The following is a 27,112-nucleotide window of genomic DNA, read 5'->3' as shown; positions in this document are numbered from 1 at the left end:
ATGCCTTCCTGACCTGCACACTATTTTTGGGTACATGTCAGCCAGGCAATTAGCATTTGCAGGAGATCAGCAATGGCAATACCTATATTTATAGCAATTTAATGCTAAAGTCTAAGTTCATCTTTTCAGAAAAAACATGTGCAGTAAATATTTGTTCCCACAGTACACTGGAAAGCATTGCACCTACAATCAGTCAATCACGGGTGCAATGTGGGCTCCTACAGACAGGTCCTCTGGTCTTCAGCCTGTACCTCTGTATGGGTTTTCTGTTTGAAAACCGGAGGAAATGTCTGTTAAAGGATAAGTTCATCTTTTAACAAAAAATAATAAATGCACATTTTTTTGCAGGTAAAAAAATGTGCATTTATTATTTTTTGTTTTTGGCGCCTCTAAAGCATTGTACCAGTGATCTGCAGATCGCTGATGCCATGTAGGTCTCCCTCTGACCTGTTCCTGTATCTGCTTGCTCGTACATCCCATGCAGACAAGCAGATACTTACTGACAGGAAGGCTCGATGAACTACCATGGTGCTGGTAGTTCATCGAAAACTACAAGCCAACATGCGCAAAGGCTGCAGAGACCAGGGGCGGACTGACCATTTGGAAACTCGGGCACCATGAGATGCCCCTGGCACCTTTTTCATAGGCTTTTTTGAGTATGGGCAAGGACACAGGGGCCCCATGATCTCCTATTGCCCGGGGCCCCATGAGTTGTCAGTCCGCCCCTGGCAGGGACTTGTAGTTTTCCCATTCACAGAATACTGTGAATGAGTGACATGGCCAGGCGGGTGGTTTTTTTTAAATTGTGACAGCTAGCAGGGAGGAGAAGTTCCCCCACTAGCTGTCACAACGGGAATCGGGGAAGGTCTGTTCGTAATGTTACACCCTGTAACATGTTATGAAAGGTGAACTTATCCTTTAAAGTGATACTAAACTTATAAATGTTTTTTACATTAATGCAAGCAATGCAATAAGTTAAAAAACATTTTCAGTTTCCCTGTGCTCCCTCTTCCCTGTGTGCAGGGAAAAAAAGAGGGGAGAAGAGATCAGCGCTACCCTTCTCTTCTCCCCTATTTTCCTCCTCACACAGGGAATCAAACAGCAGCAGGACCCATTTGCTTTTGCTGCTGTCAGTAAAATGTAGTGAAGAGTAAGAGGTTGGGTTGTGCGTGTCTATGAAATGGGAAGTCCCACTGTTGTGTGTCTATGGAAGCATGGCTCCATAGACACACAGGTCGGGAGCGAGCATGCACCATGTGCCCCCAGCAAATGGCTTGCTATGGGGACACACAAAGAAGAGGAGAAGCCAAGATCGCTGGCAGGGGACCCAACAAGAGGAGGATCAGGGCTGTACTGTGCAATACCATTGCACAGAGCAGGTGACTTCAAGACGTTTATTATTTTACATTTTTAAAAAATTCTGACTTTAGTATCACTTTAACTACAAGAGCACTCATCAACACCCCCACAGCCCATTGGAACTACAAATCTGTCTGCCGCAGTGGCATATGGTACTTGTAGTTTATTCATTCACAGGAATCTATGAATGAATGAAGTGGTGTGTCGGTGGAGCCTGTTTTTAAAAAGACAACGGGTGCAGGGAGAAGAACTCTGCTTGCTGTCTCAGGGAAGAGGGCAGGAGCTGGAATGTTACATGTTCCACCCCAAATATGTGCGGAACATGTAACATGTTCTAAAGATGAACTAAATTCTGCCATACATGGATATAAATTCAGCCATTTCAGAAGGGAATTTCAATCCATGTACAACCAGCCTGTCTAATTTTCCTCCCTCGATCAGTGCACTGACTATAGCTAGGAGTGCTGATTAGTGTATTCTGTCAGCAGGGAAGTCTCCTCCCTGCTGACAGAATACACAGGGTTACAGGCTAGGTATAAATTGCCATTTTATTTTGCTATTTATTTTGGGTGGCACAGTGGCTAAATGGATATAAATTCACTTCCACCTGGCAACACTAGGGTTGTTGTTTCAAATCTCAACCACCTCACCACCTAACTGGAGTTTGCATGTTCTCCCTGTGCTTGCGTCGATTTCCGCCAGATACTAGGGTTTCCTCCCACACTCCAAAGACATGCTGGTAGGTTAATTGGATCCTGTCTAAACTGGCTTTAGTATGTGCATGTATGAATGTCAGTTAGGGACCTTAGATTGTAACCTCCTTGTGGGTTAGGGACTAATGCGAATATACAATATACAGCAGGTAAAATGTACCATGACATTCTTGATAAAAATCTGTTGCCATCTACCAGGATCATAAAGATGAAATAAGGGTGGACATTGCAGCAAGACAATGATCCCAAACACAAAGCCAAGGAAACTCTCAATTGGTTTTAAAGAAAGAAAATAAAGCTGCTAGAATGGCCCAGCCAATCACCCACCTTGAATCTAATAGAAAATCTATGGAAAGAACTAAAGATCAGAGTTCATAGAAGAGACCCATGGAACCTTCAAGATTTGAAGAATGGGCCAAAATCACACCTGAGCAATGCATGTAACTAGTTTCCCCATACAGGAGGCATCTTGAAGCTGTCATTACCAACAAAGGATTTTGTACAAAGTATTATATAAAATTCAGTTAGCATGTTCAATACTTTTTCTCTGTGTCATTCCATTTTTATCACACATAACTTAATTTCTGAACTGATTTGTTTTGGTTTCTCTGTATGTATGTATGTATGGATTGCATAGGTTGTTACCGACATGTGGTGAACATTCCATGTCAATAGCACATTTAGAAATATATTTACTGAGAAAAATGGTGACATGTTCAATACTTATTTTACCCACTGTATATGTGTAAAGGGCTGCGTAAATTGACAGCACTATATAAGTTCCTGTAAGAAATAAATAATATACTTCCTGTCTTGAGATAAGAAACTGTTCTTGGATACAATTCATTGAGTGAGTGTGGTCACCCTAGGACAGGACAGTCTTTTATTGGCAGGATCATCAGCTGAGGAAAGAAGGATCAAAAGAAATAAAAAACTTTGTTTTATTTTTTTTTTCATTTTGAGTAGGTTAAGGGAGGGTTATGACCCCTGTAAAGTTTATTTTTGCCATCTGTGTCCCATTGGTGAGATTTCCCTTTACTTCCTGTCCCATAGCCAAAACAGAGAAAATCCCTCTAAAGTGAGGGAATCCCTTGTTATTTCTGTTCTGGGGACAACCCAAAATTTGGCATTTTCTTTTACTTTCACTTTTGGTGATAATGGTAAACAAGACTAAAAGAGAGGGTGAGTCTACCTAACAAGGGCACAGAGAGCAATAGAAAACCTGACAGGTGTTCTAATCCCTCTCCATTCTATATACAACTAAATATCAAGTTTTGCCATTAGTTAAAAGAAAACTAATGCAGCCACCACATTTAAGGACCCGTAAGCTCTAATACATTACATTTTTATTCTGGGGTTCATATAGACTTTAAAGAAAGGATGGACAAACATATTCTTTATTAGGAGTTTATTAAGCCTGAAGCTTGGATGTGGTTTGTAAGTACATTGTTTCATTGTTACGCCTTCATTGAATATGACAGTATGATCAGTTTTATGGCTTATTATTTAACCTGTTCTGGTTAAAGCTAGTCTATTTGCATAAAAGTTAAAAATAAATAAATGGATAAAAAAATATCAGTATGACAGAAGAATGGGCGTTAAAACATTATAGCTAACTCAGTTCTTGGAGGTGGTTTTATCAGAAGAGGCATCTGCTGATTTTGGTGGCTTAGGCTGGACAGGAGAACCTCCCTTCCCTCCATCAGATGCATCTTTTTTCTCATCTTTGTGGGTGGAGATTGTGCTTGAGTGGTATGTTTTGCCCCCAGAATACGAACCAGAAGAGTATGAGTAGCCAATTCCAAACATGCCACCACCTCCCACTGTAGTTAGACGGGTCTCTTCTCCTTCCAGGAGTTTCCTGAAGACAAACGGAGAAAAAATAGTTAACACAGCAATATCCACAAAGATATGCCATCAAGAAAGAACAGATTGCTACTAGTGTTTTTAGTTGATGTCATGATGCAACCACAGGTGGTTTTAGAGATTACCAAATAAATCTGCAGTCAGGGGCACCACCATCACCACCTCAGTATTGCAGGGCACCCTATGCTTGAGGTCTCCTACATTATCTAGGCACTTACCTTTTTTTTTTTACAATTCTCCAGATGAAGATATGGGATAGAGGTACACTGGCCATTAACCATACTCAATTTTAAAAATGAAAATCCTGAGAGCAGACCTCACAAAATGTCTACTATTATCTGTACTGGAAAAGGCTCTTTTGTGCCTTGCTCTAATTTAGTTTCACTTGAAGTGAATTTAAGCCATTAAGTCTCATGCCTCATTGACAAACTACTACCCAACTGTTGGCCACTGAGGAAGTCTTATTGGGCAGTGGATTGATAGGGCTTAGCCAAAATGTCTCAGAAAGTCAAGCTTCATTATTCTTGATTGGATTCGTAGGGCAGTGCAAACATTTTCCATTTCAGATATTTTTGATACATGATGAACCAGTATGAGTCACATTCATTTAGAATCAGATGTTATCTCATTCTGGTGCTGTTGGGGTGTGACCTCGCTTACTGTCCCAAGTCCACTATAAGTCATGACTCTCAACTGCCTCCTCCACATAGTGGATCTGATAATGGTGTTCTTTGTCCTGCAATGATGTAACTAGCACCTAGTGAACTAATAGGCTAGTTACCCCTCTAAAATTGTTCAGTCTACGAAATGGCTGTCTCCACCATTTGCAAGTGACAAGTAAATCTACCCATTCATATTTTCAGTTTTACAAAGCAAAATTGTATCCCATGATGATAGTTTTCTATTCACCACTCAGTACTATAGATCTATTACCTGTATGCTGCTATTTCAATGTCCAAAGCCATCTTGACATTAAGAAGGTCTTGATATTCCCTCAGGTGACGAGCCATTTCTCCCTTGGTGGTTCTTAGAGCATTGTCAAGCTGGTTGATTGTTTCCTATAGGCAAAACATTACAACGGTGTTTTGTGTCACATTATTTGAAACAATGAAAAATAACTGTTTTCCAAGCATATGTTCAGAAAGTCTTCAGAGGTGGTGCAGAATCCCTAAGGTTTGTACAGAGATAGCATTGTGCCCACCTTTCAAGATATTTTCCATTATTTATACTGCTTGGTGACATTAGCTGTGTTTTGCTAGCCACATAAGCGTTTTGGTGAAATAGAACAACACAGCTGATGTCATGGCTGCTGTTGTCATGGCTGACTGTATATAGCTGTGAACTGAGGGTCTAAAAACACTTATTTAAGGGGTCACCCTGGTATTAGTTTTCGGTAGGTGTTGGAGAGTTAACCGAACTGACTGTTCCCTTTATTGCTCAGAGATTCAGTTAGTAAGATCTCTGTGCTTGAAATCCTGGGTCTACACTCTTGCCTTAGCCATTATGAAGGGTGCTACTCTTCCCGTTAGAACTGGTATTTGTTTCATACTCTTAAGAATTCTGCAAGAGCAGCTGGAATATCTAAAGGTGGACAGGAACATCAACATTTCCAGGTTTACAGAAAGAGACAGAAGAAGGGAATTACGGCAATGGATATCCAACTGTTGGAGTAATGGAGGCATAAAAAAGCTAGAGCCAAGTGGGCCCAACATGCACCACCCATAAAAACAACTTTAAGGTGAATTGTCTGTTTTAAAAGGCAAACATCTAACATTATAAAGTAAGCAGTAGTAGGTTCAGCAACCTATTAGAATTTAGTGTTTTATTCCTAATTGGCTTTCAGCTGGTTATTATTGTCATTTCACAGTGATCAAATGGCAAAGCAATGCTTAAGGCAGGCCATAGATTATGGGATTTATTTTCCTTCAACCATAGTTACACAGTCAGTTTTGATGGGGTATTCCCTCCAGCAGAGCTGTTGTGTTCTCCCGGCGAGGGGGAGAGGCGGGGAACCGTCCTTGCCAGGAGATCACAGTGATTATTACTAGTGGCTATAGCTGCTGGCAATAATCGCATGCTAAAAATCTGGGTATTGGTACTTGGGTACAATCAGCCTGCCCATAGATGGATAAAATCTCAGCCGGCCTTTGTTTAACCCCTTGACACAGACCATACACAAATATGTAGCCTCTGGGCGACTAGGCCTTGACACCGATCGGCCGCATATTTGCGTACCATTTGAAAACACATATGTTCTGAGAGCGTGCACCCTGCGTGCTCACAGCACATATGTCGGTGTCTCAAGAAAGGTCCCGATCTCCCCTTGTGATTGGGACATATTCCAATCATGTGACCGTCATGACAGTGAATCACAGCGGTCACATGACCCTAAAACCCCTTCCCGCCTCCTGGCATCTGAAACCCCTTAAAGGTACGGAAAGCACCGGCGTGAAGAGGTTAACCAGGTGAGATTCGATCCATCTATGGCCGGCTTTACTCTAGACAGATACTGAATTTTATAAAGATAGGCGTATTTGAAAATGGGTTGAAATTGTTCCATTTACCAAATGTTTATGATTATAGAAGACAAGAACTTATTGTTGGGTATGAAAAGACAGACCTGCATTTGGGCAACCTCTTCATTGTTCCTGTCCTCAATTTCCTGAAGCTGCCTCTCTAGTGACTCATTAGCACTGCGCAGGGCATCGATTTCCAGGGTCCGAGCTTGTAGCTGTCTCCGATACTCATTGATCTCTTCCTTGGCCTGTCGCATGTTATCATTGTTTTTAGCTGCCTCCTGGGTGACATTGGCAATCTTGGTCTGGTACCATTCCTCAGCTGTCTGCTGGTTGCGAGTGGACAGGACCTCGTACTGCATACGGATTTCTTTCAGGGCAGCTGTGAGATCTGGTTTATTGACCACATCCATCTCCACGGTGATCTGCACAAAGAAGTGATAACATTTGTCAAGTATGAGGCTGACTGTAGATATTTCAAAGTAAAATTACTCACATTTTATGGGCAGATTGATAACTGCAGTTCTTAATATATTTTAGGAGCATCGTGTTGAAGATGAGCAAATCAGTGAATCCTAAAACTTTACAATGTTACTAAATATACTGTACGTATGCAGATTCCTGCAATTTGTGAGGAACCATACCATGTATACATCACAATTTCCTGGATCCCGAATTGCATGATTTGCTGCACTTCACACAAATATGTATTACATTTTCTAGACAAACCAAAAATGTGTGCTTTGCTTGCCTGAATTTTCTTATGCAGACCTGTCTTGTTCTGAGAATTACACAATCCAGGATCCAGACAGTTGTGCTTATTAGATTGTATGATTTTCCAGACAAATCAATTAAATTAGTGAACCTGTTCGTTATCCCTTTTGGCGCTTTCACTGATCATCATCTTTTCTGTCTGTGATATTTTCTTCCCTTCAAATATTCTTACAGAAAACGTCCTGCTGGAAATATAGTATCAAGGGATGAGATTACAGACAAATAAACCTAGTAATGAATCGCATGGAGTATATGTGGGATAGGATGGAAAGTCCATGCTAGTGAAACCCAACTAGTGGCTTAACAGCAACATGTGGTTTGTTAAGGAAACACTTCTGAGAATGTTTTTTGCCTGGCTATGACAGCATGACGCTGATCAAAGGTCTTTAATACTTTTTGAGTCACCAGATACAAACTTGCGGATCTGAGTTCTGATTGCACTCTGACCTGCTGCTTACTTATTTCAGGACAGTTATTCATAGAATACTGAATTCAGAGGATCAGAATGACAGCCAAGGAACTAACGCTTTCAGAAAATTGTATTTCTCCCAGCACAGGTTTTTCTAAGAGCTAGTTCATACCATAGAAACGCAGTACTGAAGCGTTCCAGATGCATTTCTGCATGCGTATTTTTGGCACGTTCGTGTGTTTTGCGACGCGTTCTGGTGCGTTTTTGATGCTTTCCGGTTCATTTTTTTCCCCTCTTTTTTCTTCAATGTAAATAGGGACATGTGCATTCCAGTGTTTTTGCTGCATTTTGGTGTGTTTTTGATGCATGTTACCACGTTCCAGTACAGTTCTGTGCAGGAAAAATGCAGTCCGTTCTTTTTTTTTCTGCAGTTGGAACACACTGGAACTGCAAGCACTGATGTGAATTATGACATTGACAACCATAAAACCTAATTTCTGTGTGTTTTGAATGCAGAAAAAAAGCAACTGAAATGCATGTAGTGTTATCTGGCCTTTAAAGTAACTGCTGGTCGTGGTCACTCAGCAGGTGTTCAGTATCTTCCTATCTAGTGCATTCTAATGTACAGTATAGCCTTTGTTGGTTTGGAGTGGCCTCTCCCCACCTCTTATATTTTATGTGGCTTCTGAGTTGGCCTAGTTTCATCTATGGCTGTTATCAGTGCCAAGGCAAAAGAAAATTGTGGCTAAGGGGTAAATCTACCCACAACTCTAAAATCTCACTCCAGGTAGGAAAAAAATTACCTTTGCTGCGTCCCCCATACTGCAAGGGTTAAATACTCATTACATCCAGAGGTATAGACTTGTGTGACTGGTCTTCCAAAGTCTCTTCTTTAAGGTGATCCAACAGTTGCATGAAGTACATTGCAGGACCGATGGTCCTGCATTGTACATGAGGACACAGGTGTGACTATAGCCTGGAATGTCGGGCAGAGGCGCTCTGGTGGCAGGGCAATGGAAGTAACAGGTAAGTATTACAAACATTTCATCTATTCCCTAGACTTAACAAGCATTTAACCTGGGGGAAGAGAGAGGGGGGCACTTTAAAGGTATTTGTTTTTTATTTAGCCAATTTCTGAAAAAATTGGGCTTCTCTCGGTCAATAAATACAATTAAAGGGGTTCTAAAGGCTTGTGATACTAAATGCACACTGTTTAATTCCACCTACTGTATGTAGAAGATGGCACTGTAATTATTTTAATGAAAAAAAATCTAAGTACCTTTTTCCTAATCAATATAACTGTCACATGACCCAGCTCCTTCCCAGCATGTCTGCAGGAAAAACAAGCCAAAGGAGCTTCTAGACCCCGGCTGCTGGTCACATGTTCAAAAAAAAAAAAAAAAAGGCCTTTGGAATACAAAGTAAAAATAAAATATTTTTATGAATAAGCAGTTTTAAATCATCAAACAAATATGTATTTTATATCAAATCATTATTATTTTTTGACAATAATATGCTGAGGGCAAATTTGAGCCAGTCACTGGCTGTGTCACATCCCTACAACCTGTGTCTTAGAATAACTGGGAGGTGAAGCCTCTGTCAATCAAGATGTAACATCCCACCCCCATTGTGTTTAGCTGGTTAGTGGGCATGGAGAAAGAGGCAGGGAGTGGGCTGTCAGTTACCACTGTATATACGCCCACATGTGTGACTCTATAGTCACATGGACTGCTCAGATGTAATAGAGAGGAATGTTATGGGTAGAAAAACACTGAAAACTGAGCATGTGCACTAGCTGCCAATACTGCCCTCCAAAATCCCCAACTGCACTGGAAACAAATTCCAGAGTAAATGAGTGAGCATGAGCAGCATGTAACACAGCATTTATTGATAGCTTTTTATGATATGGGTTCAATGACACTTTAAAGTGATATTGAAGTTTGTGGGGGGGGTTTTTTCACAAACATGTCATACTTACCTGCTTTTTGCAATGGTTTTGCACAGAGCAGCCCAATCTTCTTCTGTGGTCCTCCACTGGCACTCCTGTCTCCTCTCCCTTGACCAGTGCCTCCAATAGCAAGCTTCTTGCTATGGGGGCACTGCTGCACGCTCACTCCCGAACCACGGCTCAGCTCCACCTCCTCCTGCTCTCTCCTCATTGGCTCACTGGCTGTGTTTGACAGCAATGGGAGCCAATGGCTTCCGCTGCTGCATCTCAACCAATCAGAAGAGGGAGACCCAGGACAGCCGAGGCTACTATGCACATCACTGGATCGAGAAGGAGCTCAGGTGTGTATTAGGGGGGCTGTGGGGGAAGCAGAACATAGGGTTTTTTTTACCATCATGCATAAAATGCATGAAGGTAAAAAACCTTCAGCCTTTACAACCACTTTAAGTTATTCTTTTTTATTTTGGTGCATTCTCTGCATTAAGATATAAAAAAAAATAATAGCCTTCTGTACACAGAATCCCCCCAGCCCCTCCTATACTTACCTGACTTGAACCAGTGCTGTGCTTGAGAGCAGCTGCTTTCTCCCTACTAACAGGGCAGACTGATAGAAGAGGGAGCCATTGGCTCTTACTACTGTCAATCAGGTCCTGTGATGAGTGAGTCGGGGCGGGGCTAAGCCGTGCTGTTTGTGTCTATAAATGCAGGCAGCGCAGCTTGGGTTTGAGCCTGCATGAGTGTCCCCATAGAAAGCAGTTTCCTAGGGGGGCACTCATAGAGTACGAAGAGCGCTGGTGGGGACCCCAGAAGAAGAAGATTGGGGCTGCTCTGTTCAAAACCATTGTCTCAGTCAGAGTGCTGCTTTGCATTGGATGACAGGAGGTTGTAAGACAAATCAGGTACTAATGTTAGCTGTATGTAAAAATACAATTGATTATTTTTAAAGGAATATACAACCATATTACATTCTGTTTTCTTATGCCTAATTTCTCTTACAGGAACAAAGTACTTTCGGTGGAAGGTTTCTTTATTGGACCAAAATTTGCATTCTTAGCGTCTGCAATCTGACCAATACTAAATAAAGATATGAATACAATATATTAATCTTAGAACATATTTTTACTTATGAGTAATGACACAAAGAACAAGCATCTGATAGAAAGAAAATACATCACATTGCCCTAGCTTGACCTTCATCAGACCTAGCAAGGAAGGTGTTAACCCATGAACAGCTGACAGCAAATCCCAGATGTGCCCTGGGGCATTGTGGGTAAGACAAGTGCATTAAAAGAACAGCTGGACTCAGGGGATTGAGGGAATAAAAAATGCAGCCTGGACACTGCGATCTTTAGAAATCTTATTATGATTCATCTCCCAGAGGAAGCGTTTTTATCTGCAGAGCGATGAATCCCAGCAAGACAACAGTGCGCAAAGCACGGAAGAATTTATAGTGTTAATTAAACATACAAATGGAAGTAATATCCAGCTACGACTTTCACTCTTCATTTCCATATACTATTGCACCTAGTGATTTACCTTATGTGATGGATAAATTAAAGAGATGGAGAAGAAAAATTCAATCAGGAGCTGGGATGTGCATGAGAAGAACAGATGGCTAATCCAGAGATCAAAAATGGTCTTGATATTCTATAACATATATAGGTCAGATCTGTCTGTCATGTTTAAAGGGGCTGAATGTTAGTTCTGGACAGAGAAGATGAACATATTTGGCTTCATTGCAAATGGCATCACTGCCCATACATCTCGTGACCAGGGGCGGACTGGCCATTTGGAAATTTGGGCACTGCCCGAGGGCCTGGGGTCAGTAGGGGGCCCCATGAAATGCCCCTGGTACCTTGTTCATAGGTTTTTTTTAAGTTTGGGCAAGGACACAAGGGCCCCATGATCCCCTATTGCTCGGGGGCCCATGAGTTGTCAGTCCACCCCTGCTCGTGACAGTTGATTGCTGCTTCCTTAATATTTACATCAAGAATTTTAACTGCATGTAAACTCAATTACTAAGCTCACGTAAACTTTAGCATTTTCATGTAATTTCAAAAGTAATGGTCAGTATTTATAGATTAGTGTTCGTTTGATACCTCGTGATCCTGCCATGAAGGTCCTTGTTTAGGCACTTCCTGTATAGGGTGAAAACACTCTATTCCGCTCTCCCAAAGGTGCTCCTGCATTGTCACTCGAGCCTCCGGCAAAGGCTACAATTGACCATTTTAACCACTTCCCTTCCGGCCCATGTACATAAATGACCAGACGGGAGCAGTGCAGGAGCGGGTGGCCATTTATAAATGTCCTCCCTGCTTCCCTACGTGTACGCTCTCCCTGGGAGCGTGCGCACCACGATCCGGTGCCCGCTGTGTCCAAAGGACACAGCGGAACACCGATAGCTGTACGGGACCTCTGTGTGAGGTCCCAATCATGTGATCACTGATTGGCCAATCAGTGATCACATGAATAGTAGTAAACAAGATGTCACTTCTGACATCATTGCTTACTACGTGTGAAATCTGTGAATGATCACAGAGGTCACATGGTACAAGGCTATTCACAACAGCCTTGTACCATGTGACAAGCTGTGACCAATCACAACTCACACAGTGTTTCTCAATGGTTGTTATGGTGACACTGTACTGCTAGGGTGACAGTATGTAAACAAACCCATAAATAAAATTAATATTAATAATAAATAATAATATAAAAAAATTAAATGAAAATGTAAAAATTATTTTTCAAAATTATAATTTTTGGTTATAAACTAATTTGGGTTATTTTTTTTTTTACTAAAAAGACAGATGAATACATTTTGGCCAAGATTTATGAAGAAAGATTATTTATTTGCAAAATTTTATAAGAAAAACACTTTTTTTTTCAAAATGTTTGGACTTTGTCATTTATATAGCAAAAAAATAAAAATCCCAGTGGTGAATAAATGCCACCAAAAAAAGTTTTATGTGTCTCAAAAAATTGCTAAAAAAATTAATATGGGTACAGTGTTGCATGATGGCGCAATTGTCTTTCAAAGTGTGACAGCGCTGAAAGCTGAAAATTGGCCAGGACAGGAAGGGGATAAAAGTGTCTGGACTTGAAGTGGTTAACAAACAGTACTCATGCATAGTCTACTGTTTCCTGTTGCTATCAGGAAACCCACTACATGAACTGCCAGGCTGCCATGGATGAAGTGCATGTAGACAGAAAGTGGCTGCAAACAGTCTGCAGGAGATCAGCAGCACTGAGAGGCCACAAAGGATTAAAAACAAGTATTTTATAACAAAACATGGCATTTGTTTATGATACACTCCGCTTTAGCAAAATCAGTGTAATGCAGTTAAGGACTGTATCTACCTTCAGTTGCCCATAGACTTTAAAGAGGGCAGTTCATCATGCAGACAAGCACTTGACACAGCGCTCTATGGACTGATGATATCCCCTTGCCATGCGTTTTAAGTAGCATCTATCAATAGAGGAGGAGGCTAATGCTGGCTCTGTAGAGGGGGACAGAAGTGATCAAAATAGGTTTTCAGATCAGTAGTCAGATAGCTCAGGGGGTCACCTATAGATAGGAAGTCATTGCCAATAATGTCTGGATCTAACAACCGTCATCATAAATCTATGTATACCTGCAATATTTAATATAATACCTGTGTATCTGCGGCATCCAAAATATTACATTTTACCTTTCCCTGTGTAATAAATTTATATTTGTGCCTCTAAACTACAAGCAAAGTTTTCTCTGTTCACTGAAATCTCGCTCTCTCTCTCTATCTATCTATCTATCTATCTATCTATCTATCTATCTATCTATCTATCTATCAGACCATAGGCAAGTTGTTTCCTTGTATATGGTTTTTAAAGCGCAGTTTGATTTGATGTAAATACTGGGGAATAGGATTTCCCTCACAAAACTAATTTCATCTGAAGGACAAAACATCTTACTCTTGTCTCAAGAATCAATAACAATCCATAAGCCTTTAAGAGCACCCATGGAACTAATCGATTATTCAGCGGAGAAAAGGTTTTTTTATACCAACTGCATTTTATTTTATTTGGAGAAATTAAAAAAAAATTACATTCTTGTGTTTTGCTTTTTTCAAATATGCAATTTAATCCTGACCTAGTTGGCTCTTCAAAGTGAATGTTTGCAATTTTATTCAGTACTCTAAAGAAAGATGTAAATTATTTCTTCATTGTGAGATCCATGAAATGGCAACATATTGTTGAATTATATCTGATAAGGTTTGTGCTGGAAAACGACTGTTGGAAAACTTTCATGGCCATTTGCATCTCATATACAATCAAGATGAAGAGCAACTTTGCTATAATATCATGAATTTATTTTTTTATTCTGAAAGAAGATGAATAATCTCATTCAGAATATCTTGCCCATTTCACTTTCTGGATTTGAGTAAACATACAAACTGACTGGCTATCAATGTGTCAACATGAAAGAATCTATAATGTCAATAAACCCTTAAAATGTAATTTAACTTATATTAGTTCTTACATAAATGCCTTGGTTTGCTTACAGACCATGAATGGTGGGTGCCCAGCCAACCATATCTAATTTGGGAGAGAAGGGGGGATTGGGGACACTTGAGCATGGGTCTATCTCAGGTGAAATTGATAGCAATTAGCCAGGAAAAACATCTCCATGAAAGCTCAGCAAGACAATGTCTGGTGAAGGTTCACAACATTGTCCCATCTGACCATACCTGTCCAAATTTTTTGAGCATCCTTTTATATCTATAGGTACCTTTGCATTGTCCATACACTTGGAAGGATGATTGTTCATGTGATGATGATTCAACCACTCTCAGGATAAGCAGGCAGCTCTTCCAGCTGGACATGATTGTGGTAATAGAGAGGGGAGGACAGAACCAGATCATCCACAAATCAATCTAGATAGAAGTCTAGGGCCTGGTAGATGTCCAGGAAGGGGTCAGCTACAAACATTTTCCTCCTGCAGTAACACTCTGGTCACATCGGTTGTGACTTGGCATGTGATTTGCATGCCCTGCAACTTGCAAATCGAATGCCAAGTCGCACCCTATTGTCCGCAATTACAGCAGTTGTCAGTGCCGCACCAATTTCCGAAGTAGTGCATGTACTACTTTTGGTGCGATTTGTATAGACATCTGTGTAAGATGTCTATGCAAATTGAACCTCAAATCGGCATGTAACCCAACTTTGAAATAGTGCGGCTTCCATGTAAGTCGAACGATTTCAATCTTGGGATCGGTGTGACTGGGGTGTAAACCAGGGGGATAGCACAACTATTCAAAGCTGTACACATGGGCCATCCCAGTAGAGACAATATCAATTCAACAGCATATCTGTGACTGTTGCAATCAAATGAAATGGGTTTGTGTTGGCTAAAGCGGTTACTTTGCCTAGGTCCCCATTTCACCTAATCCATTTTAGGGGGACCAATGGCTATCTAACCAATACAGCTGCTTGTTCTACCTAACACCAGCAGGCATCCACCAACCATCTCCTGATCCCAGATTGGGAAATTATCATCTTATGTCTATTAGCCAAACAATGGTAATAACCTAGTAGAACAGACTAATACCTGCTCATTATAATATTACTGATAGATCTTTTGATAACTATGGATCTTTTTTTGAATAGCTAAATTGTCATACAACTGGTACACTATTTTCCAACACTCTAATTAAACCTACAATTTTAAAAATTAAAAAAACATTATTTTTCTAATGAATATTTCTAGCTGTATCTGGCGATGCCATGATCTGCTTTGACTGTATGTACAATGCACGCTGTAGTTTTCCTATGGGACCCCTTTAGTGTCTTTGATATGCAAGAAACCCATATTCATTGCTTTCTACTGTGCCACATGTTTAAGTCCCAATGCATATATGATGTGTTCACTAAAGTATATTTAAATCTAATACTTTTTATCATGGAAAGTGTAAGGAATGGTGAAAATGGCCATTTTGCCACTTATTGTATGTGCTATTGGAAAGATATCTCCTCATTTCCTGAGCTGTAGACACAAAAGGAAGCACAAGGAAATCTATACAAAGTGAGGGAAATGGCCTATTTATGGATGATTTTCCATCTAATCCCATTTTACAGCTCAAAAATGTAGATCTCCACAACAGTACTAATGTAGATATAAACTCGGATAGTAATAAAAACTGAGGGGAGTTTTAACCCTTCCTCAATCTATAAAAAAGTTTTGACTTTCCATACACTTTAAAGTGTCACTAAACCCATATCATAAAAAACTAAATGCTGCATTACATGCTGTTCATACTCACCCATTCACAATGGTATTTGTTTTCTGTATTCTGCAAAAAACCTGTTTGATCCTGCTATTCTCTATATTCCCATTCAGTCCATGTCCCCAATGCATCTGGGGGTTGCAGAGCAGTGTAGGTAGCTGCTGCACATGCTCAGTTTTCAGTGAGTGTCTGTGCTGAGCATTTCCTCCCTATCACATCTGAGCAGCCCTTGTGACTATAAAGTCACACATGTGGACGTATATACAGTGGTAACTGACAGCCCACTCCCTGCCTTTCTCCATGTCCACGAACCAGCTATGCATAATAGGGGTGGGATATTACATCTTAATTGATGGAAGATTTACCTCCCTGTTATTCTAAGACACAGGCTGGAGTGTCAGCCTGTTACTGGCAGAAATCCACCCACACCGTGTTATTGCCAAAAATAAAACAGATTTGATTTCAAATATATATTTGTGTAGTGATTTAAAACAGGTTATTGATATGAATTATTTTATTTACTGTGTATCCAAAAAGCTGTTTTTTATTTTGTGACCAGCAGCAGAGGTCTTCTTGCTTAGGTTTTCCTGCAGACAAGCTGGGAAAGAGCTGGGTCATGTGACAGCTGTATATTGATTAGGAAAAAGGTAATTAGACTTTTTATTATTCAAATAATTACAGTGCTGTCATCCACATACAGAGAGAGAAGGTACAATGTAAATTAAAGAGTGCGTGTTTAGTATCATTTGAAATTCTTGTTTGACTTGACGGCATTCATGAAATTTCCCATCACAATGGAAAACCTCAACATTTAATGTCTATTATTTTTTGTCATATCACTATCAATATACCCCCTTTTAAATGACTGCTACCTGTGATCAACACACATCTATACTTGCAGTGGACTCCAAACATGCAGAACCATCATCATTTTTACATGTAACTTGTTATGGTATACCTACTTCACTACTCGTGGCACATTCCATAAAGGCATTTCCTACTGGCACAATGGCCAGGACTGGCAGTCTTTGATCACTGTGGGGTCATCTACTATATGCTTAAAAGGAAATACTACAAAGTATGTAAGTGCTGTAGCATCACAAAGAAGACATTATTGAATTCTATACCAGATAGCTGTCTATGAAATTTTATCTATCCAGTGGCATGATGTCACCATCCCAAAAACTAGAATGCATTCCAGGTGTCCAGCAATGGTAGCTACCGTAGAAGTCTGACCACATAAGTATTTTGCTGTGTAATTGGTTTCCTTTGAAGGACAAATATAACCAGAATATAGCTTATAGGAAAGAACTATAAATAACACCAGAATATGTTTGAAGAGCTGATGAGATCAGGAGATACTATGTTTGTGATATAAAATTCTGAATCTGATTTTCATTAAAGGATAAGTATAGTTTTATTTTAGTTTTTAAATGGAAAAATATTATTGGCAAATGGTAAGCAAATAGCTGCCGTAACATGAAAAACAACAAGATGTATGAAGCAAGGAGCCCTTGATGACCCCATAGCAGCTCCCTAATGTATGAAGCCTGGAGCCCTTAATGATCCCATAGAGAGGCCATTCTCCTTACCATGATCCCCCTCTGTAGGCAGAAGACATTGTGAACATTTGTCACCATGAATCTGGGTGCCACAGACTCCATGCTGCACCCCAAGGTAAGGAAGACCAAGACAGTGAGATCACTGAGGGCTTTAAGCATCGCAGGCTAACTGTAACCTTGCATAAGTTAAAGCATGGCCTATAGACCAAAATCATATAATGGCATTTTGTATATTGATTATTGAGTTTGTGATGATATATATATATATATATATATATACTGAGATATAAATATAGGGTAATTATATATTTGTTATTATATGTTTCCATGTTAGATATACCACTAACCCGTACTTAGCACCTGATGTAGCAGAATAATTCCAATAAACACGTCGAACAATCCCTATGTCTCCACAACGATATCTAATAATTGCATATGATGATAAAATAATATATAAACAGCACAAATCAACCTCCTCACCATATAAACAAAATTATTATATAAATCAAAAAATTGTGATAAATTAAATAATGATGATAGTGTCCAAAAAAATATATAAATTGCGTGCAGAAAAAATAAAAGTTCTTTCTTCCCATAAAATAAATTCAAAATGATCTTCTCCCAAAGAAATGTGCTTCCACCATTCACCAGTGTAAAATCAACATCAACCGCACTCACCAGATGTTAGTGAGTGTTGCGCCTTTTAGGATTTTAGGGATCCTACACCCCCTCTATATCTTCCAGAGCTCCTTTCACCTTGTATGGCTTGATGTAATCCTTTTACTTACTCCTAATATAAGCTCCATATTGGTGCATAAAAGAAAAATACCATAGTGTGATATTGCTAATACCATATACAGTATTAAATAATACCAGGCCACTCACATGTTCACAAAAAGTTAAAAGCATTGATTTATTGCAACAATTGGCTCACACAGAGCCGTAAGACCACAATCCAATCCAGAAACCAGAGACCTCACAGCCTTTTAGTTTGCAGAGGATAACAGACACAGATCAAACAACAAAGATGGCCGCCTGGAACGCACTGCACGGCGTGCGTTCCACTCCCCAGAAGTGACGTAGGACCTAAGGACGGCAGACCGGAAGTGCTTCGACGCGTTTCGCCCCTCCCACAGGGCGTTCTCAAGATGGACTAATTTACATGACATATATCATAATAGCTACAGTTGCAAGAAAAAGTATGTGAACCCCTTGGGATTACGTGGAGTTTTGCATGAATTGGGCATAAAATGTGCTCTGAACGTCATCTAAGTCACAACAATAGAAGAACACAGTCTGCTGAACATAATACTACACAAACATTAGATGTTGCCATGGTTTAATTGCACATAACATGTAAACATTCACAGAGCAGGGAGGAAAAAGTATGTGAGGCCCTAGCTTAATGACTTCTCCCAGAGCTAATTGGAGCCAGGAGTGAGCCAACCTTGACTCCAATCAGTATAATGATATTGGATGTGTTGCTGACAGCTGTCCTGCCCTTAAAAAACACACACCTGTTTTGGGTTTACTGGTTTCAAGAAGCACTGTCTGATGTGAACCATGCCTCACAGAAAAGAGCTCTCAGAAGACCTACGATCAAGAATTGTTGACTTGCATGAAGCTGGAAAGCGTTACAAAAGTATCTCCAAAAGCCTTGATGTTCATGTGTCCACGGTAAGACAGACTGTCTACAAATGAAGAAAGTTTAGCACTGTTGCTACTCTTCCTAGGCGCGGTCGTCCTGTAAAAATGACTGTAAGAGCACAGCGCAGAATGCTGCATGACGTAAAGAAGAATCCCAGAGTGTCAGCTAAAGACCTTCAGAAATCTCTGGCACATGCTAACATTTTTGTTGACACATCTACAATAAGGAAAACATTAAACAAGAATGGAGTACATGGGAGGACACCACGGAGGAAGCCATTGCTGTCCAAAAAGAATATTGCAGCACGTTTGAAGTTCGCAAAAGAGCACCTGGATGTTCCACAGCACTACTGGCAAAATATACTGTGGACAGATGAAACCAAGATTGAGTTGTTTGGGAAGAACACACAACACTATGTGTGGAGAAAAAAAGGCACAGCACACAAACATCAAAACCCCATCCCCACTGTAAAACATGGCAGAGGGAGCATCATCGTTTGGGGCTGCTTTGCTGCCTCAGGGCCTGGACGGATTGTTGTCATTGATGGGAAAATGAATTCCAGAGTTTATCAAGACATTTTGCAGGAAAACGTACAACCATCTGTCCGCCAACTGAAGCTCCGCAGAGGATGGGTGATGCAACAGGACAATGACCCAAAGCATACAAGTAATTCAACAAAACATTCGCTGCAACAGCACAGAATACGCCTTCTGGAGTGGCCCAGTCAGAGTCCTGACCTCAACCCGACTGAAATGCTGTGGCATGACCTTAAGAGAGCGATTCACACCAGACATCCCAAGAATATTGTTACACTGAAACAGTTTTGTGAAGAGGAGTGGTCCAAAATTACTCCAGATCGTTGTGCAGGTCTGATCTGCAACTACAGGAAACGTTTGGTTGAGGTTATTGCTGCCAAAGGAGGGTCAACCAGTTATTAAGTCCAAAGGTTCACATACTTTTTCCTCCCTGCACTGTGAATGTTTACATGTTATGTGCAATTAAACCGTGGCAACATCTAATGTTTGTGTAGTATTACGTTCAGCAGACTGTGTTCTTCTATTGTTGTGACTTAGATGACGTTCAGAGCACATTTTATGCCCAATTTATGCAAAACTCCACGTAATCCCAAGGGGTTCACATACTTTTTCTTGCAACTGTATATCGATTAAATGTTACATGGAGATATACTGTAAGTATCATGGCTTACGAAGGACATTATAGCTTTTTACAAAAGTTTTTTTTTCTTAAAAGATATTAATAAAAGATGTTTCTGTAATTTTGTATGTTGTAATTTGGGTACCTTAAAAATCATGGATGTGGTACTTGACCAAACCCAACATCTATGTTTGATATAATTGCACCTATTCTTTAGGCATTATTTACCCAAAGATGTACAGCAGGGAAAATAATTATTTGATCGCCTGCAAATTTTGTACGTTTGCCCACTTACAAAGAAATGAAGGGTATATAATTTTTGTCATACATGTATTTTAAATGATAGAGACAGAATATCAACCAATAATCCAGAAAAAAAACACATGATACAAATGTTATCAATTGTGTTGCATTTCAGTGAGTAAAGTAAATATTTGATCCCCTACCAACCAACAATAATTCTGGCTCCCACAAACTGGCTATGTGCTCATGTGGTACACAGATTAGTCCTGTCGATTTAAGCTCCTAATGACAACTCGTTATGTGTATAAAAGACACCTGTCTACAGAATCTTTTCTTTGGGCACCACCATGGGCAAGATCAAAGAGCTGTCAAAGGATGTCAGGAAAAGATTTCAGACCTGCACAAGGCTGGAATGGGCTTAAAGACCATCAGCAAGAAGCTTGGTGAGAAGGAGACAACTGTTGGAGTGATCATTCGTAAATGGAAGAAATAAAAAATAACCATCAACCACCTTGGTCTGGAGCTCCATGCAAGATTTCGCCTCATGGGGTAAGGAGGATCATTAGAAAAGTGAGGGATCAGCCCAGAACTACATGGGAGGAGCTTGTGAATGATCTCAAGGCAGTTGGGACCATAGTCACCAGAAAAACCATTGGTAACACAATAAGCTGCCATGGATTGAAATCCCGTAGCGCCTGCAAGGTCCCCCTCCTCAAGAGGACACATTCACAGGCCCATCTGATGTTTGCCAATGAACATCTAAATGATTCAGAGAAGGACTGGGAGAAAGTTCTGTGGCCAAATGGGACCAAAATTGAGCTCTTCAGCATTAACTTGACTTGCCGTGTTTGGAGGAAGTAAAATACTGATTATGACCCTAAGAACACCATCCCTACAGTCAAGCATGGAGGTGGAAACACTATGCTTTGGGACTGTTTCTCTGCTAAAGGTACAGGCTGACTTTGACGCATTGATAGGGCCAATGGATGGGGCCATGTATTGTAAAACCTTGGATGTGACCCTTCTTCCCTCAGTCTGAACACTGAGGATGGGTCGTGGATGGATCTTCCAGAATGACAATGACCCAAAACATACCATCAATACAACAAAGAAGTGGCTCAAGAAGAAGCACATTAAGGACGTGGCTTAGCCAGTCTCCAGACCTTAATTCTATAGAAAATGTATGGAGGGAGCAGACACTTCGAGTTGCCGAGTGACAGCCAAGAAATCTTAAGGATTTAGAGAAGATCTGTAAAGAAGAGTGGACCAAAATCCCTCCTGAGATGTGTGCAAACCTGGTAACAAACTACAAGAAACATCTGACCTCTGTGCTTTCCAACAAGAATTTCTCCACCAAGTCATGTTTCGCTTGGGGATCAAATACTTATTTTACTCACTGAACTGCAACTTCATTTATAACATTTGTATCATGTGTTTTTTCTGGTTGATATTATGTCTCTATCATTTAAAATACGCCTATGATACAAATTATAGACCCTTCATTTCTTTGCAAGTAGGCATACTAACAAAATCTGCAGGGATAAAATAATTATTTTCCCCACTGTAACATCCACAGTGCACTGAATGATGATCACTTAGCAGTTTGCACTTGAGACTCTTTGTAACTTATGAAGAACATCTTCCCAAAGTATCTATGCTATAAAATGACAATCTTTGGTGGATACAGTATTGCGACAGTTTATTACACTTTGTCCCTGCACACATTTAATTGACATTCAAATGTTGGATCACCAAGATTTCCAAATATGTGTACTGAACTCTCACAATTACTGCAAATGCCTGTTGTCTGTTGTTGATTAATTGCTGTTCCAGATGAATATTTCTAGAGCTTCCGCCATCAATCACATTGATGACCTGGTCAATGTATTTCCAAGGCCATTTTTAACATGATCTGCAGCACCTAACAGATTTGCATCTACCACTGTTTTATTGGTTGCTTAGATACAACAGCCCCGGCAGCCATCTGACCACACTGTTATTGATGCTTATTGGCTGACAGATGCCCAGTAGTTGGGGTGGAAAGCAATAGGCTGCATCAATATGACCACACCTCATGGATCAGTACCCATGGTGGAGGTTGTGCAGGTTGTAGAATTGCCAATTGAGTATGGGATCAGGGGTCCCTAAAGTCTGCAGGAAGAAGGGGGGAGGGCAGGAACACCAGCAGAACAACAGCTCCCCTTCAGCATATATAGCAAAGTTAACTCATGACACAGGGGTATTTGGTCTATCACTGTTAATAAAGTCATTGTAATAAATTCATATGAAGACCCCCCTGCGCAACTATCTGACTATCCGGCCACTCCTTTATCCCACCCGACTGAGAGAAATTTCCAGAAGGAATACTGCCAGCGATTACTTAGCAGTATATATTTTGCTTCCTGTTCAATAATCCAATTGAAGGGCACTGCAGTCAGCCTCTCCCAGGGGGTTACTTTCAGCTTTTTACAGCAATAGAATTCAATAAAATCTCACAAACCTCAGCCAAATTGAACTGTCTTTACCAATGGAAGTATGGCTAATGGGTCTCACCAACGCAATGCAAAACCTTCATACTGCAACAAGAGGAGATGATGGGGAAATATGCAGTATACCAACAATCGGTTAATGGTACTAAGATTGCTTTAACACTTTGATACCCAGATACCAATTCTTCTGTCTACAGAAAGTTCACCTTGCATTCAGATGTTCTACGATATTCAGTATCTGTACACTTGTTCAATCTACTCCAGGGTATCTGCAGAGATATTATATAGCTATATGGGGTGATGCCTATGTGTCCCTAGAAAACATCCCTTATGTGGATGTTTTGGAGTGCCACTCCCCACTAATGTTTAGCATACGTGGGTGGGTGTTCCCTTCAAGACTGTAGGAACAAATGGAATGCAGCATTGCAGAACCATTATGCCCCTGGGTGCTTGAACAGGTACAACAAAATTATAGAAAACAGAAAAAGCTGTTCTGAACCATATGAATAAAAGGACTTTTAGCACCTCTGGCCATGTTATTGCCCTCCCCTAAACGCTGGTATGGTCACTTTTTTTCTGGTCCACTTGGAGATTTGTAGAAAATTTTACATAAAGGTGTAAAATAAAAGAATAAAAGAAGGTATTTGTATACTATTTTTAATCATTAAAAGTATTAACCACATGCAGTTATTAGAATATGTATACAATACTTTAATGTCAGTGGATATGTTAGCTCCTCTTTCACTTAAGTGCAATAAATACTAATATATCATTCTAAATTCACTTTATTGCGCCTTTTAGTTTATCATATTTCCCGTAAGTACAGTAGAACCTTCTTAAAACGGAAGGTATCTACATTTCTGAATTTTATCACATATATTAAAGATGAAGGGTTTATTCATTTTAGGATAGTGGGTGGAGTATGCAAATCATTCCTTATTTGCTCCTGGGGCCAATGCAACATCCAGAGCCGATGATTTACAGTACAGATACAGATTAATATTAAACTATATTTTATTACAAACTGAATAGAATTGTTTCAGAATTGTTGAGAATCTTTGGTGCAGTATATGGAAACCATGGCTTCTACAGATCAAGGCTTATTGACCAAAGGGGCTTTTTTTTCCTTTTAGCCCAACTCAGCATAACCTGATTAGTTTTACTATAATGTCTGTTCTGCACACAGATACAAATACAGAGTATTAGCAATTTGCTTTTTATCTGCCTAACTAGCCTATCTCATCTTCACCTAATGAACTGTACTTTTACTTTCTCCATCAGCTCATCCCTCCTGGTTATTATCTTTTTTGTGTCACTTGCCCCTCCCTTTTAGATTGTGAGCTCTCATGAGCAGGGCTCTCCTAATTCTTCTTTTGGATCAAATTGTAACCGTTCTGTCTCCTTTTATTTTGTAAAGCACTGTGCAAACTATTGGTGCTATATAATTCCTGTATAAGAATATATATTTTTATTAATTTTCAGGGACTCCTTACTGCTGAGTCTGTGTATGTCACTTTCACTGTCTTCAATGATAGTGCAGAACCTGGCTCTCCATTACAAATTCAATCATTCTATGAATTTTAAATATTATTAAAATCTGCAGAGATATTATATAACATATGAAGGTGTCTCCTATGTGTCCGTAGAAAACATGTTCAGTGTATGTGGCTAACCCCTCCAAGACTGTAGGAACAAATAACATGCAGCATGAAAGCCCAACTCCAGGAAATCTGAAAATTCTCCCTTGCAGTGGGGCTGTGCCCACACCCCAAGGGTTAATTGGTTGCTAAGGGGAGAGTAAAATCATTTTACTTACCCAATCCTCCACTCCCCAGTACATAATGCCCCCCATTTTCCAGCTGTGGATTGCATTTCGGAGTCCTCACATCCAATGCAGGTCTGTGGACCCTGCATCAGTATCGATGACATCAGGACCTTAGACCACAGAAGCATGGGGGAGAAGGCGTTACGGAAACCTGTATAGCAGCATGGAGGATTTGGTAAGTAAATCTACTTTCCTATGCCCCCTAGACCTAAAGGGATAGTTAACCCTTGCAATGCGGGTGCAGCCCCACTGCAAGGGAGAATTTAAAGTTTCTTGGAGTTCCCCTTTAAAAACTCCAGATAATATTAATGTAACGTGTAGAAAGGTTTATAGCACAGACATAACGGTCTCCATACAATATAAATATGACTGTACAATATCTGTACAATCAACTTTAGATTTACCAAAATATTTAATAAGGAGAAACCCAAACAATCTAATGAATCTGTATCTAGTCAGGCTCTTGCACCACATAGTTATATAAGGGAGATTGTACAATCAGATTGCAACCAGTGTGTTGAGTGTAAACCACTTGAATCACTCAGAAGGAGTGCCCTGCTATGGATCTTCATCACACAGATGCTGATGCTCTCCCCCCTCCCATCCCTGCATGAGCCACCGCCCTGCCTAGCACCTCCTGACCTTCCCTGGAGACCCACCTGCGCCTCTGTCACAGCACTCTGAAGCTCAGCCACTTCTTCTTCATGGACCTTCCTCAGGAAAGCCAACTCATCCAGGAGGGACTCCACTTTCTTCTCCAGCTGCAGGCGGTCCAGGGTGGCTTGGTCCACATCCTTCCTGAAGTCCTTCATGGCCTCCTCAGCTTCTTGCCTCTTGGCAGCCTCCTGTGCCAGCTTCTCCTGCAGCTGATGGCCATAGTTCTCCAGCTGCTGGCAGTCCAGCTGAGCCTGGTCCTTCTCATGGAGTTGTTCCTCAAGCCTGGACCTCAGCTCCCTGATCTCCTGCTCATAGACCTGGCTGAGCCTGGAGGGTTCGGACTGCTTCTGCCTCAACAAGGTCACCTCTGCCTCCAGCAACTTGTTCTGCTGCTCCAGCTGGTGGACCTTCTCGATGTAGGTGACAAAGCGGTCATTGAGACCCTGCAGCTGCTCCTTCTCATTAGTCCTGACGATCTTCAGCTCGTTGCTGAGGGCGGTGGACTGGGACAAGTCAAAATGATCTTGAGGGATGGAGGCGAGGTGGCTGCCTGGGGACCTACTGCTGGTCTTCCTATAAGAAGAGATGCTGGTGTAGGTGTCTCTGGGTTTGTATATCTGAGGGGACCTAGAGCTAGATGTATACAGGTAGCTGGAGGACCTGGGAGCATCTCCAAAGATCTTCTTGTAGGATGAAGCGTAGAGATCCCTGGAAGTCATGGCTGGACCTTGCAGGTGGTTGTGGGATGCTGCTGGTGATGGCTGAACTTACTGCACCTTCCTGCTTCCCCTCTGCACACAATGCACACTGCAGACTCCCACCATCACTTTATATACAGCCCTGCTCTGCCTGACAGCAGGACACGCCCACCTCTCCAGACACACTCTCTGCAGCCCCATCAGCATCCACCTATCCCATCTGATACAAAGGGATCCATCACATCATACTGGGGCTCTGCAGGCACCAGGGCACAGGAAACACCCTGCAGACCCAGTGTCAGTGCTTCCCTGAATGGAACGACATGGATGTGCAAAACAAACACAGCTACATCAGCAGTCAGCTAGAAATAGAATAATACCAGCAAGATGCTACATTGTTTTATGTATACATTGTATTTACTTTCAAATAACACAAACCATCTCCCCAGAATAATACAGATCTGCGGAAAATGTGACAGCACACACCCTCTTCTTAACTCTGTCACTGCTGAACCAGCACACATCCAGTCTGGACATCTCTGCTTTATTCTGCAATAGAAAAAAAAAAGTTCTAGTAATGTTTTATACAGATATACATTCACTAGTGTCTTTTCGACCAGTCATTAATGATTTAAAGTGTTGTACATCACAGAATTTCTATATGATTTAATATGTTTGTAAATGTAACTGTAAAGCACAAAATATGGATGGATGGAAAATAGGTAGATAGATAGATAGATAGATAGATAGATAGATAGATAGATAGATAGATGGTAAATGGATAGAGGGATAGATAGATGGTAAATGGATAGATAGAGAGATAGATATTGATCGATCGATCAATAGATCGTTTGATCGATAATAGAGAGAAAGGTGGTAAATGGATAGATAGATAGATAGATAGATAGATAGATAGATAGATAATAGAAAGAGAGAAAGATGGTAAATGGATAGAGGGATAGATAGATGGTAAATGGATAGATAGAGAGA

At 40.6% G+C, this 27,112-nt stretch overlaps 1 protein-coding gene across 1 annotated transcript; it reads right to left on the bottom strand.

The window, feature by feature from the left end:
• Positions 1 to 3,465: 3,465 nt before the first annotated feature.
• LOC149454697 (low molecular weight neuronal intermediate filament-like) lies at positions 3,466 to 26,243 on the bottom strand. Its single transcript, XM_089687177.1, has 4 exons — positions 25,427 to 26,243; positions 6,559 to 6,879; positions 4,872 to 4,996; positions 3,466 to 3,933 (listed from the first exon to the last, which is right to left on the bottom strand). The coding sequence occupies exons 1-4, from the start codon at positions 26,141 to 26,143 to the stop codon at positions 3,690 to 3,692; spliced, it is 1,407 nt and encodes a 468-aa protein (XP_089543303.1). The 5' UTR covers positions 26,144 to 26,243; the 3' UTR covers positions 3,466 to 3,689.
• Positions 26,244 to 27,112: the final 869 nt, after the last annotated feature.

This window comes from Staurois parvus, unplaced genomic scaffold (assembly GCF_062004578.1).
Source record: "Staurois parvus isolate SC_StPar_1 unplaced genomic scaffold, SC_StPar_1.0 ptg000420l, whole genome shotgun sequence".
Taxonomy (NCBI): Eukaryota; Metazoa; Chordata; class Amphibia; order Anura; family Ranidae; genus Staurois; species Staurois parvus.
This window is presented reverse-complemented; position numbering and strand designations above follow the sequence as displayed.

Coding starts and splice junctions, on each gene's coding strand:
- LOC149454697 (XM_089687177.1), bottom strand. CDS start 26,143: ATGACTTCCAGGGATCTCTACGCTTCATCCTACAAGAAGATCTTTGGA. Junction 6,880..25,426: donor GTGCTGTGACAGAGGCGCAG/GTGGGTCTCCAG, acceptor TTCTTTGTGCAG/ATCACCGTGGAGATGGATGT. Junction 3,934..4,871: donor ATTGAAATAGCAGCATACAG/GTAATAGATCTA, acceptor GTTTGTCTTCAG/GAAACTCCTGGAAGGAGAAG.